We start from the raw sequence: 12,369 nt of genomic DNA on the forward strand, positions 1-12,369 counted from the left end.
TGTACTTAGAGAACCATTATTTATTGAAAGTTTTGACATCAGAGTGAACAATGCAAGATGATTTGTGGAAAATGAGCTTGACATCAATTGAGTGGTAGCTGACAGACCAGTGGATGGTGGTCTTCAGAAGCACTTCTGATGATCGCTCTAGTACCTGACCAGTTTAAATTACAGAAAAAGGTTAAAGGTTCCGCAGTGCCTGGAGACCAACTCAAGTTCTTTTGCCAGTGCCTTTTGAGGAGCACTAAGCTAACATACATGTTTTTGGTGGCAGAGGAGCTTATCATAAAATAAATTCCAATTTGATACGTATACATTTTATTTAGCATTCACTCATTATATAACATTGCTTCACTATTCACAGCCTTTACAGTAATCTGAGTGTTTTAATTAGTTAATAGAAAAAATGCTTCAGTAAAAGATTATTCCGCATAAAGCAATGCATGACGCAGAGGCAGAAACCAAGAGGCAGTCTGCCTTTAAAAAAATAAAAGGTTATGTGTGACTACTTTGCATGTTACTTGCATTCAATGAAATTGGTAATTGTATGTGAGATCAGTAAACAAAGATGTAAAAAATAGGCAGTTAGAGAATACCAGGCAATGGAGGCTATTAAAAAAAGTGAAGTAAAGTGGAATCCCTTAAAAATTTCAGTGACATCTTCTCCCCATCTCAGCTCCTATAATAAGGAACCTCCAGGAATGGATTCATCATACTATAACCCTTTAACCGTTAAGGGAGTTTAGGCTACAGTAATCATTAACAGCCTGGAGAACCACAATGAGAACTAAGAGGGGGAGCCAGACGTTTGGTGAGCTGCATCAAAGACGGCAGCTAGTGGTCATAGTGCATCTCTGTTGGCAGTAAACAGTTGCACTGGCCTGTCTTGATGCTGCAGGACTGAGGGGAGGTTTACATGATGACGCATGGCGCACGGCTTTTGGTGATCTTCTCCACCGGTTTGCCATCGTGGGCCTGCTGGATTGCATTCAAGACCTGTGGCAGAAAAAGAAAAATATAAACTCGGGAGTGTTATTGTTTTGAGTTACCAGCGGTAAAGGACGCTTCCAGATCCTTTACTTAAGGAAAAGTACTAATACCGCACTGTAAAAAACACTATTGTTACAAGTAAAATTCCTGCATTGAGTATAATCAGCAAAATTAAGTTAGTAATAAAAGTATTCAGCAGAGTGGCCAGGTTAGCTCAGTTGGTAGAGCAGGCGCACATATGTAGACGGTGTGTTTACTGTCCTGGGTCAAAGGCTGAGGAACCGGCTCCCTCTGGGATTCAGGTTAGCCAACTGTTGAATGTTTTAGGTCACAGCTGAAGCTCTTTTTTATAAATGTTTGTTACTTGAGTCATGGGCTCTATTATGGAGTAGTGATCCCTGAATTGTTCCGGTTTTAATTGTGCTTTTTCCCCTCCTGTTGTAATGTGTGTTTTGTACTTAAAAAAATAATAATAATAATGAAATCTTTTTGTAAAGCACTTTGTAACCTAGGTTTTGAGGTGCTATATAGATAAAACTTCATTTACATATGTCATTAGAGTATGATTACTCATGCACTAATGACAAAGCAGGGTTTTAGTGGTGTACTTAGTTGAGGTGGAGCTCATTTATAACCATTTTGAATATTGACTGCAACTAATGATACATTTCAATATGGATTAATCTGTGATTATTGTCATTAAAAATTAATTGATTCATTTGTAAAAATTTAAGAAAATAGCCACAATTACTGAGAGCCCAAAGTGACAACTTCACGGTTTGTTTTGTTCAAAACTAAAAGCAAATACTTAAACAATTATCAAAATATTTGGAAATGTGCACACAAAAAAACTTGTATAAGCTTCATATGTTTTGCATATAATAAGTGTATAATAAGAGCAACTAAAGCTATCAGATACATTTAGTTAACCCAAAGTACCAGTACCTCAAATTTGTTGTCAAGTACAGTACTTGAGGAAATGTATATACCGGTAGTAACATTTCACCAGGATGATTTGCATTTTATGGGCCTGTTAAACCGGTTTGTTATTGTTGCTATGATGTACTCACGTCATCCTCATATGGAAACCCGCCCGTCTCAGTCTTGGAGAAGATCAGCTGACCGTTGATTTCAATCTCAAAACTGCCTTCAAAATAAAATAAAAACAAGACTTCACCCGTCAATCATGCTTTCTGGAATGATCTTTGCCTTGAATAGCACGGTCCTTTACATTAACCATAAAGATCAAGACAGAAATACATCGTTGGTCACAGTTCAATTATAATGCTCTCAGCTGAAATTTGCAAAACAAATTAGCAACACTTACTTTGTCTTCCCGTGAAGCCTGACACATCCGCATCAGGAAACTCAGCCTTGACAACCCGGGCGAGCTCCTGATAGCGGCTTTCGTAACCTCATCTACCACTACAAGGAGAAACATACATGCATTTTAAAAGCAGAATACTTGCCGTTTGCCCTACTAACATTGGCTAACGTTACTACTGCTGCCCAGTCACCAAGCTAAGATAGCTGTGAGCTAGCTAGCTAATGCTGCTAAGTTCATCTGTAGTGACAATGTCTAGCTACATCTTTAAAGTAGGATTCAGGGCACGATCGCTGATACAAACAGACGCAGGTTAGCTAAAAACATTCATAAAATAAAAATTAGTATAACAAAAAATGTACATACCAGTATTCGACTTTAATTGTTACCACCCCCATTGTAGCTGCTGTATTTTTTTGTTCCTCCGGTCTGGCTAGCAGATATGCGAGAGCGAGACTATTCCTGCCTTATATACTGTCTATGATTCCTGCACTGGCAGCTGTAGGAGCTGGGTATGTGTTCGCTGCTTTTGTAACACTGAGTCGGGCAGCGGGGCGGGGTTTAAACTGAGAGACATCAAAGCCGGTCTACGGTATATTAGAAGTTCTTTGGAGACATCCTCTGGGAGCATGGAGTGGGAGACATCCGTCAACACAGCTGAAATCATAGCTAGCTAGTCATACCAACCGTCTCTGGTCATTCCAACCGGAAAGGAATGCAATTTTATTTACAGTACATGGCTGAAATGTAATGTTAGCTAGCTAAGGACGTCTGGTACTACTACAATTTTTTCCTAGAGTATTTCCATTTAATGCTACACTTCTCCCTACAAAATATTGTAGGCTACTTTTTACTTTTTACATTCACGTTTCAGACTTTTTTTTTTTTTTTAACCTTAAACATGTGATCCAGTGTCCTTTGGCTTGTGATAATTTTTCATTAATCGTCTTACAACCCCTCATATTCACCTTATGACCCTTTGGAGGGCCCAACACTTAAATTGGTAACCATGCAATGGACTACTTGTCATCATGGTCCTGGGTTTTTGGTTAGTCAGTTTATTCATTTTGCAAAGTCACTCTCCTCACATGTCATGTCTTGTTTTAAATATTTTCTCGCCTCTGTGATTGCCCGCTCAGCCCTGATGTGTGTCACCTCATATCTTATAATACATTCATGATCAGCCCACATGTCACGTTTCCCTCCCACCCTCGTTGCCTTGTATAGCCTTATGTGCTCCCTTTGTCTGTTGTGTTGATGGGCAGACAGAGTCTTTTCACAGAATCTTCCTTCGAGTTAGTCTGGATCAACGGAAGTACATTTCCAGGATAGTTGCCTGACATCTGCTACGGCGCGCCTCACTTACCGCTCTCTGTGTGTTTCCGTTCTCAAACTCTTTGGGAAACAAAGGTTCGAGCCATAGACAGTAGCTAGCAAGCTACACGCTCAAAATGGCAAGTTTTGAAGAAAATTTGGATTGTGCAACAAGGCAGTCCTCCTTGGTTCTTTTGTGGAATGATTGTAAAGATTTAAAAAGAATATATTTACAGCATTTACTCTCTAACTGGGATGCTTTGGGAAAAAGATTGGTGGGGATTGCTGTGGACAAAGTAGGCCTACACACGGCGATACAATGGTAAGAGCAAATGAGGTTTAACCATGTATCCAGCTAATTTAAATACCTCACATTACTGTATTGTGTGAACAGTTAACTTCATTTAATACTGTATTCCAATATGTTTCAAGGTAAACATGGGAGTTACAGGGTTCGATTCCCAGCTTAATATACACGGACAGAGAGTAAACTAATTATTGTATTGTGCTATAGGCTAATTATTGTGTATTAGAAGAATTAGAATTAGAAGATTAAAATAGAAAAGGAAGTACTCAAGTGAATAGTACCTCAAAGTGTACAGTACTTCATTAAATGTATAAATCCCACAATCATTATTCACCAGAACTACCAACTTTTTAAAATCCTGCTCACATTAACAATCCTCTATTTTGATAGTTTAGTGTAGTTTTTCTTATTTCTTTCCATATGTCCAATGTCCTGTGATGGTAAACTCACTTGATAACCCTGTAATGCTAAGTGGATGAACTGTCTTCACTATCTGTCGGTGTTTGGTAAATAAAAGCTGAACACAGTCTTTATGTTTCTCTTCAGAGTGGACTGTCGACCTGCTGCCGAGAGGTGTGGTTGTTACTGTCCAATGCATATGTGTCTGATTACTCATTACAACCAACCTTCAGACTCATAAACATATAAAACCTCTGCCAGTATATATCGCTCCTTCAGCAGGAAGCTTTGTCCACATTTTTTACAAAGAACACAGAAAAACGGACGTGACATATGAATAAATGGTGGTTGTTTTAAAGTACACTTGTTTTTAGATGTTTTTGGAATGAGACATGGGATGGCAACCAGCGAGCTGTCAGCATGTAAGTTTTAATTCTTGATGTCTCATAATAACCGCATTACGCCCACGATGATCTTTTGTCTTTATTTTTCTTCCTGTGTTGTAATAGTTATGTTATCAGTGTCATATCTTAAATGTCTTCTTAATTTTTTAACATTATTTTTTGTGCATTGTATTTGATTGGTTAGCCTATAATCTATTATAATAATAAATTATACTGTTTATTGCTTTTATATAACAATCATATGTCAATGATATGATTTAAAAAGGAAGCATTTAAGGTTATATTATTTGTTCAGTTTATAATATTTATCCGACCAAACAGAATCAACTCTATACTATACGTTGTTGTAGTTTTATGTCATTTAGGGTCTTTTTTATGATTATTTCTTATCTTCAATTAAACAGCCACTTCATTTTTCAATTATTTGATCAACCAATTGGTCTATAAAATGGCATTGGCTTTTTCAGGTAACAATCTTTTCATCTTCTGATTACTTATGACAAAAAGTGTATTTGCTAAATGTTGAACTATTACTGTAACCAAGCTGTTTCTGTACCTGCAAATCATTAAATCAGTGCTACCTGAAAATGGATTAAATAGAAGTCTAACAAAACCACTTCATTCTTTCAAGTTGCGGCCCATTACTAATATCCGAACCCCAAAATAAATCAAATATGCTAATGTACTATAATGTATACACATTAGAGAAGCTTAAACAAGTAAATATTTTTGTCACTTTGCTTAAAAAAAACACTTAATCAATTATAAAAATTGTTCTGTTATTTGTTCTGTCAAGTATAAACTCAAAGATATTTAATAAACTATCATAAAAAAGAAAGGAAATCAGCAAATATTCAAATTTAAAGCCACTGAATTATTGCTTTAGAAAAGTAATCAAACAATCAATTAGTTACACAATCAAAGTTGTTGCTGCTTCAGTTTCCATAAAGTGACTAATGGATTAAATGACTCACAGTTGCATGTGTTTGCTTGTGGTCTAAATGCATTTGGTATTTTCTTCTATCAACAAGAAATTTGTTTTTAGTCAATATAGCTTCGCTGTTAACCCTCTCTGTGTGTTCCTTCTCTTTTCTTTGTAAGGGGACGGCTGGTGTACATCACAGTTAAAGATTATCCTTCTTGGTGGCAGAAACTCTGGGAAGAGCTCTGTGGGGAACTTAATCCTGGGCAAAGAGGAGTTTGGGACCAAAGAGAGGACATCGTGCTCCCGGAGGCTGGGCATGGTGGCGGGACGGTGGCTCACGGTGGTGGACACTCCCGGCTGGTGGTGCGACTTCAGCTCTCAGGACACGCCCAAGCTGGTGAAGAGGGAGATTGTAAGCAGCGTGTCTCTGTGCTCACCGGGCCCACATGTATTTCTAATCACAATTAAGGCGAGGTCGGACTTCTCCGAGAAGCGTCGGAGGGCTGTGGAGGAGCATGTGATGCTGCTGGGTGAGGGGGTGTGGAGTCACTGCATGGTTGTCTTCATCTCTGCTGACTGGTCTGAGCACACAGGAGCTAAAGAGATCGTACGCAGGGGGGGGGAGGCCCTCCGCTGGCTCAGTGACAAGTGCGGTCAGAGGTGTCACAGTGTTATCTCGAGCCGTGGAACTGAAGTCACCGAGCTGCTGGAAAAGATACAGGAACTTGTCACAGGAAATGGAAACAGAGTGTTTGAAATGCAGGAAAACATTTTACAGGCGACTGCAGAGGAGAAGAGGAGAGTGGAGGAGAGGGCTCAGCAGAGGTTTGTGAGAATGAGGAAGCACAGGTCTCTCATGAGAGGTGAGTGAATCATGATCTTTGAAATGTTTCGGCTGTTAAAGAGAAAATCTCCACAATCCGGATTTTGGTGTTTTGTACACTGCTCTTCACAGAGACTTCCTATCAAGCAAACACAATGCTGAGTATACTGTCTTTAGATCTTCTGCTCCAGGTTGGGGTCAGCCCTAATTTGTATTGCTGTTAATGTAAACTATTGCAGAATTTATTCCAAAGATATTTTTGTTGCTGCAGATAATTAGTTGATTATTAACATTTACTCCCTGTGTCCTAGACTCTTTTTAAACTGGTTTGTAGATGTGTAGACATCAAGTTTAAAGGATAAGGCAGGCGATATTCTATATTTTTGTTGTTGTCAACAAACTTCATGAACAAACTGAAACTAAAAATGCCTTTGTCCATCTCTTAATACTTTGACTTTCCTACTCTGCTCGTGGCTTGGGCGCTCCAAGCTCATTGGCTCCTTCTGACAAAACAGGTCACAAATATGTAGTTCATTTAAAAAAAAGAACCATCACTCATTTCCTAAAACAGCCGGGCACTGTGGGTATTAGCAAACATTACTTAAACAGAAGTAAATAGTGCATTTGTTGGGGGACTATTTTCAGCTGCGGATTAATACACATTTCATTTTCGATTTATAAGAACCGTTTAAAGTCAAAAAAACTTTTGAACGTTTTTTAAAGTAACAGACTATAGACATTTTGGAAAATACTCCAGGAAGTCACTGTGCCCGACTAAGAAACAAGCCTGCACCATAACGTCTGTAGAGTTACAAATTGACGTATTTACACTTTGGCTTTGTACAGATTAAACAAACTTGATATAACGTGTTAATTATTGAGTTAATTACTTACCTTCGGCAGGGGTGTTGGACTGGGGGTGGAAAGGGGACTGAGTACCCAGGGCCCTCATGTGAGGAGGGCCCAAAAAGATGCTAGAATGAATAGCTGTGGCTTTGGGGAGGGGCCCATAGAGAATGCCTTTCTACAGGGCCCAGAATTTTGTGCTACACCCCTGACTATAACTATTTCACTCTTTATGCCAAGCTAACTTACTGCTGGCTCCAGCTTCATGCTTAAACAGACATATATTAGAGGGGTATTAATCTTTTCATCTGCTGGTAACTCAGGACAAAAAGTGTATTCGCTAAATGTTAAACTATTACTGTAACCGAGCTGTTTCTGTACCTGTAAATCATTAAATCAGTGCTACCTGAAAATGGATTAAATATAATATATATATTAAATATATTCTTTCAGATCGCTCACGGCCCATTACTAATATCCGGATTGTGTTGGTGGGAGCAAAGGGTTCTGGGAAAACCTCCGCTCTGAACACAATCCTGAGCAGAGAGAGCAGCCAGCGAGTGAGGAGAACCGCCCAGTGCGTGGTTGGAACAGGAGTGGCGTTTGGGAGACAGGTGACGGTGGTGGACACACCGGGCTGGTGGATGAACTACTTCTGTGAAGAGAGTCCCGTCTTCGACCGGAGACAGCTGGTGCTCAGTTTGTCCCTCTGCCCTCCGGGGCCTCACGTCTTCCTGCTGCTGATCCGTGTGGACAGAGCCTTCAGCGAGACCTACAGGAGGGCAGCGCAGGAGCATCTCCAGCTGATCAGTGGCCACATCTGGAGTCGTGTCATTGTGCTGTTCAGTTTCGGGGACTGGCTGGGAGGCACGACCACGGAGCAGTGCATCGAGAGCGAGGGAGAGCCCCTGCGCTGGCTTGTTGAAAGATGCAGCAACCGGTATCATGTCCTGGACAATAAAAATAAAGGGGACGGATTTCAAGTCAGAGAGCTGATTGGGAAGATTGAGGAAATGTTGGCCGGCTGCAACGCTGGCCAGCATTATGAAATAGAGAGGGAAGTGATGGAACAGCTGGAGGGGAAGATGAGAAGAGAGGAGGAAAGAGCCAAGGAGAGAGTGGCGAGGAAGGAGAAACAAAGGCAGATGGCGAGGTCTCAGCTAGGTGCGTTCGATACATTTCGAAGTGATGAACAATGTCAGCGTGATCTCGTCTTGCTTATTTGATAAACACTATTTAATGTAGCGGTTGAGAATGATGTAGTTTTCTGTTTAGATTTTTGGACACAATTCAACCAGTAAGAGTTTGTTTGATTTGTGAAACTTCTTTCCAACAGAGAAGCTCGCCCCTCTTCCAGAACTGAGAATAGTGCTGGTTGGTGGCAGGAAAACAGGCAAGAGCTCATGTGGAGACACCATCCTGAGCAGAGAGTGCTTCCACACAGGAACCCCAACGACTTCCTGCTCCGAAAAACGAGGCAACATCCGCGGCAGGACGGTGGCAGTGCTGGACACACCGGGCTGCTTCTCTGTGACATCTGACCTCCTCGTGGCATCCTGTGCCATCCTCCTGGTTGTCAACGTGAGCTCCTCATTCAGAAATAGCCACATGGAGGCCATGGAGAAACAGCTGGAGGCAGGAGGAGGCCAGATGTGGAGCAGAGCCGCGGTCCTGTTCAGCTACGGCGATTGGCTGGGCGACACGAGCATCGAGCAGCGCATGGAGAGTGAAGGAGCGCCGCTGCAGAGGCTGGTTGAGAAGTGTGGGAACAGATATCACGTCCTGGACAATAAACACCGGGACGATGGAGCTCAGGTTTACGAGCTCATCAAACTGATAGACGAGATGCTGGTTAAAGAAAGGCTGGCTATTCTTCACAGAGGTGATCACATGTGGAAAAGTGTTTCTTCACGAGACGTGACGCTGCGTAAAAAAGATGTAGAGATGCTCAGGAGCTGCAGACAACAGCTGTCCCATGACTGTAAGTAATCCTGATGCACTGATGTTTTTCCCCGGACAGTTTTTTTTGGACCGAAGTTTGTAACGATATGGTTCTTTTAGAGCAGTGGTTTGTTTTTCAGGGGTCCCTACCCAACCGATAGGGACCCCCAATAAAAGGTCGCAAGACAATCAACAGGATAGAAATGAGAAAATGAGAATTTCAATAATCTTGTCACGGCCGCTGAAGAGAACGAGTGGAAATGGGTCGGTTATATAGTGCAGGGCTGACAAGGGTCAAAAAAGGTTTTAAAAAAAATATATGGAAAAAAGGTAAGGATGGGGCAGGTGGGAAAGTCTGGAAGTATTTGGTGGATGGAGGGAGAATTGCAATGCAGGGGGCTGAAGGGAGGGACAGAGAGGCAGACAGATCTACTGGATAATATTACCTCCTCTGGCCTCTAAAAAATTACTTGAACTATCACTTATTTTCATTATGTTAACTTGCAATATGCAACCAATTGACAATGGGTCAAGTAGAATTAACTTTTTTTTTTAAGGAGTTGCAGGAAAAAAGATCTGAAGCCACTGTTTTAGAGACTCTGACATATTTGTAGTTAAAACAGGATGACATTTTTAATAATCAACAGATTAATCAACAATGAACTGTTATTTGCAGCCCTATTTGACTGTGAACGGTGTTACATTCAAGCCATTGCCAAATGAGTTGATACAAAGCTAATTAAGACTATCAGCTCCACAAAACTCATTGGGGAGACAGAAACTAAAAATACCAACTTATTGTTTCACTGATAACTTGAGGGAAATGTATGCTTGTAATAATATATAGTTCCCACAAATTGGGATTTAAATAGCTTTACAAAAAAAAGGATTGAGGCAGGATATTATTTCACAATAAAACAATAAAAGATGCTATTTTTATCAAAAAATGACAGTAACAGCAAATTTGACTGTAAATGAATAATTATAAATAAAATACAACAAATGCAAAAATATATATACCAAAGACTTTACTTACGATTTTGCAAATAAATAACATTTAGTGTTGATAATACATGCAGCCTGTTCAACATTTACCATGTACTGCACTGTACATCTGCCAGCATGCACACTGATATATCATATGCTAATATCAGCTACTTAACTTGACAGCGGCAGTGCACATTAATAAATAATGTGTTTTTTAAATGTGTAGCTATTAAATTAAAATTGGTTATTGAAATAGGATGTAATTATGCACAAGAAATAAAGAATCTGCACTATACAAAACAGCATTATGCTACAAATTAAAACAAAAATGTTTACAAACCACAGAGTAAGCAGCACATACAATGTAAAAAAAGAAAAGACAAGTCATATCAGGTGTAACATGAGGGATCAAATTAAAACTGGTGTATGGTGTAAACAGTGTGGCAGCAATGTCTGTAATAGAGAGATAAGATGATTTATATTGGTCGTTAAAGCATCAGTTGGTATTTTTATGGCTCGCATGAAATCTTACCATTATTATTACCTTTACAGTGACTGAATCAGCCAACCCCACTACTCAAACATCACCAAACTGCTCAGGAGGCCCAGATAACGGTGGTCAGGTAGTGGCACTACCAGCAGGAAGACGAGGACGGACTGGACTCAACATCCTGGACAGAGACAGCTTCATGTCCTGTTTGGCCTCAACGCTCTCTGGTAGAGAAGCACTGAGGTGGACTCTAAATCTGCCTGTTTGTTTCCCTACTGATGATCTGCACCTGAGACTGAACGGTGAACGCCGCCTGTTCTCATCCAGACATCCAACAATGCTTCTGGTTTTACCTCAAACACAACACAAGATGCGGATTGCGGAGGAAAATGGCATCAGTGTGCATTCCCTCTGCCATCCTGCACTGAGAGAGCGGACTCTCGGGAGGCTCACTGAGTCCGGAGGCCTGCAGGCGCTGATCGACCAGTGGGACGACAGCCACAGCCTGGAGGAGCTGGAAGCCTTCATCGACTCCTACTTTGAGATGATTTGGGAGCAAGCCATGGGGTCGGTTCAGGAACCTGAAGCTGAGTGTCCCACCGCGGAGTGGGATGCTGTCGTCGAGGAGGAGGCTGGACAGAAGGAAGTGCTCACATCCATCGACAGGAAACTGTCAAAGCTGGAGCTGCTTGAGGAGATCAGGAGGGATCTGGCCGAGCTGAGGACGAGTCTGGGGCACAGCTGGAAGGCCATACAGGAACTCAGAGAAAAAAGTAAACAGGATGATAATAATACACGTTGATATAAAGATGGGGTATATATTGTTTTCTCATACAGTGAAAATTAATGTATATGGGCGCCCGGATAGCTCAGTTGGTAGAGCAGGCGCCCATATATAGAGATTTACTCCTTGACGCAGCAGGCCTTGGTTTGACTCTGACCTGCGGCCCTTTGCTGCATATCATTCCCCCTCTCTCTCCCCTTTCATTTCTTCAGCTGTCCTGTCAAAATAAAGGCCTAAAATGCCCCAAAAATAATCTTGAAAATGAATGTATATGTGTTTTTCTGACTAAAAAGTAAATAGTCAAAACTTCACTTTCTCTGACTGAGGAAGCTACAACTTTGTTACGTTTCTTTGATTTGTTTGTTATTTCTCCACAAGGGGGAGCTGTTGTATAAGAGTAGGTTATTATGTGGCCGCCAAAACATCTCACTTCTGCAGTAGTCAAAGAAAGAAACGCAAAACATGTTCTCATACACAATATGCACTACAGTATGTGGCCAAAGGTTTTTAGTTTTTGTTGAGACTTCTTTAGTTTTTTGTGTGTTGATCTAAATGTGAGGTAAGTTTTGAGAATTAAAGTTTAGATGATTTGATGAAGAGACATACACTATATGGTATGTGGACACTTTGACATTACACCCATATGTGATTATTAAACATGTCATACCAAAACCATGGGCGTTAATCTGCAGTCTCCACTCTTCTGGTTTTAGGCTTCCCACAAGATTTGGGGGATTAGCTCCCATTGAGCCATAAGAGCATGGTGCGATAAAGCCCGGCTCGCAGTCAGCATTCCCGTTCATCCCAAACGTGTTGGATGGGGTTGAGGTCAGGG

General features: G+C 40.9%; 2 protein-coding genes across 3 annotated transcripts; one reads left to right on the top strand and one right to left on the bottom strand.

Annotated features, from left to right (window-relative positions):
• selenow2a (selenoprotein W, 2a) lies at positions 1-2,836 on the bottom strand. Its single transcript, XM_039826219.1, has 4 exons — positions 2,681-2,836; positions 2,318-2,415; positions 2,061-2,137; positions 1-996 (listed from the first exon to the last, which is right to left on the bottom strand). Exons 1-4 carry the CDS (start codon positions 2,710-2,712, stop codon positions 913-915), a joined length of 291 nt encoding a protein of 96 aa, XP_039682153.1. The 5' UTR covers positions 2,713-2,836; the 3' UTR covers positions 1-912.
• A 1,083-nt stretch (positions 2,837-3,919) lies between these two features.
• Positions 3,920-12,127, top strand: LOC120573895 (GTPase IMAP family member 8-like). 2 transcript variants are annotated; one of them, XM_039823801.1, is made up of 6 exons: positions 3,920-3,950; positions 4,482-4,756; positions 5,840-6,526; positions 7,786-8,496; positions 8,669-9,313; positions 10,813-12,127. In XM_039823801.1, the coding sequence occupies exons 2-6, from the start codon at positions 4,720-4,722 to the stop codon at positions 11,550-11,552; spliced, it is 2,820 nt and encodes a 939-aa protein (XP_039679735.1). In that variant the 5' UTR covers positions 3,920-3,950; positions 4,482-4,719; the 3' UTR covers positions 11,553-12,127. The 2 variants fall into 2 exon arrangements, with proteins under 2 accessions (XP_039679735.1, XP_039679734.1); XM_039823800.1 differs by lacking the exon at positions 3,920-3,950 and having other exon boundaries at positions 4,302-4,756.
• Positions 12,128-12,369: the final 242 nt, after the last annotated feature.

The sequence above is a fragment of the Perca fluviatilis genome, chromosome 15 (assembly GCF_010015445.1).
Source record: "Perca fluviatilis chromosome 15, GENO_Pfluv_1.0, whole genome shotgun sequence".
Taxonomy (NCBI): Eukaryota; Metazoa; Chordata; class Actinopteri; order Perciformes; family Percidae; genus Perca; species Perca fluviatilis.

Bases quoted from the DNA above. Each gene is read 5' to 3' on its own strand.
- LOC120573895 (XM_039823801.1), top strand. From the start codon at position 4,720: ATGAGACATGGGATGGCAACCAGCGAGCTGTCAGCAT. The intron at 4,757-5,839 runs GTAAGTTTTAAT...TTTCTTTGTAAG, and splicing joins AACCAGCGAGCTGTCAGCAT to GGGACGGCTGGTGTACATCA. The intron at 9,314-10,812 runs GTAAGTAATCCT...TTACCTTTACAG, and splicing joins ACAACAGCTGTCCCATGACT to TGACTGAATCAGCCAACCCC.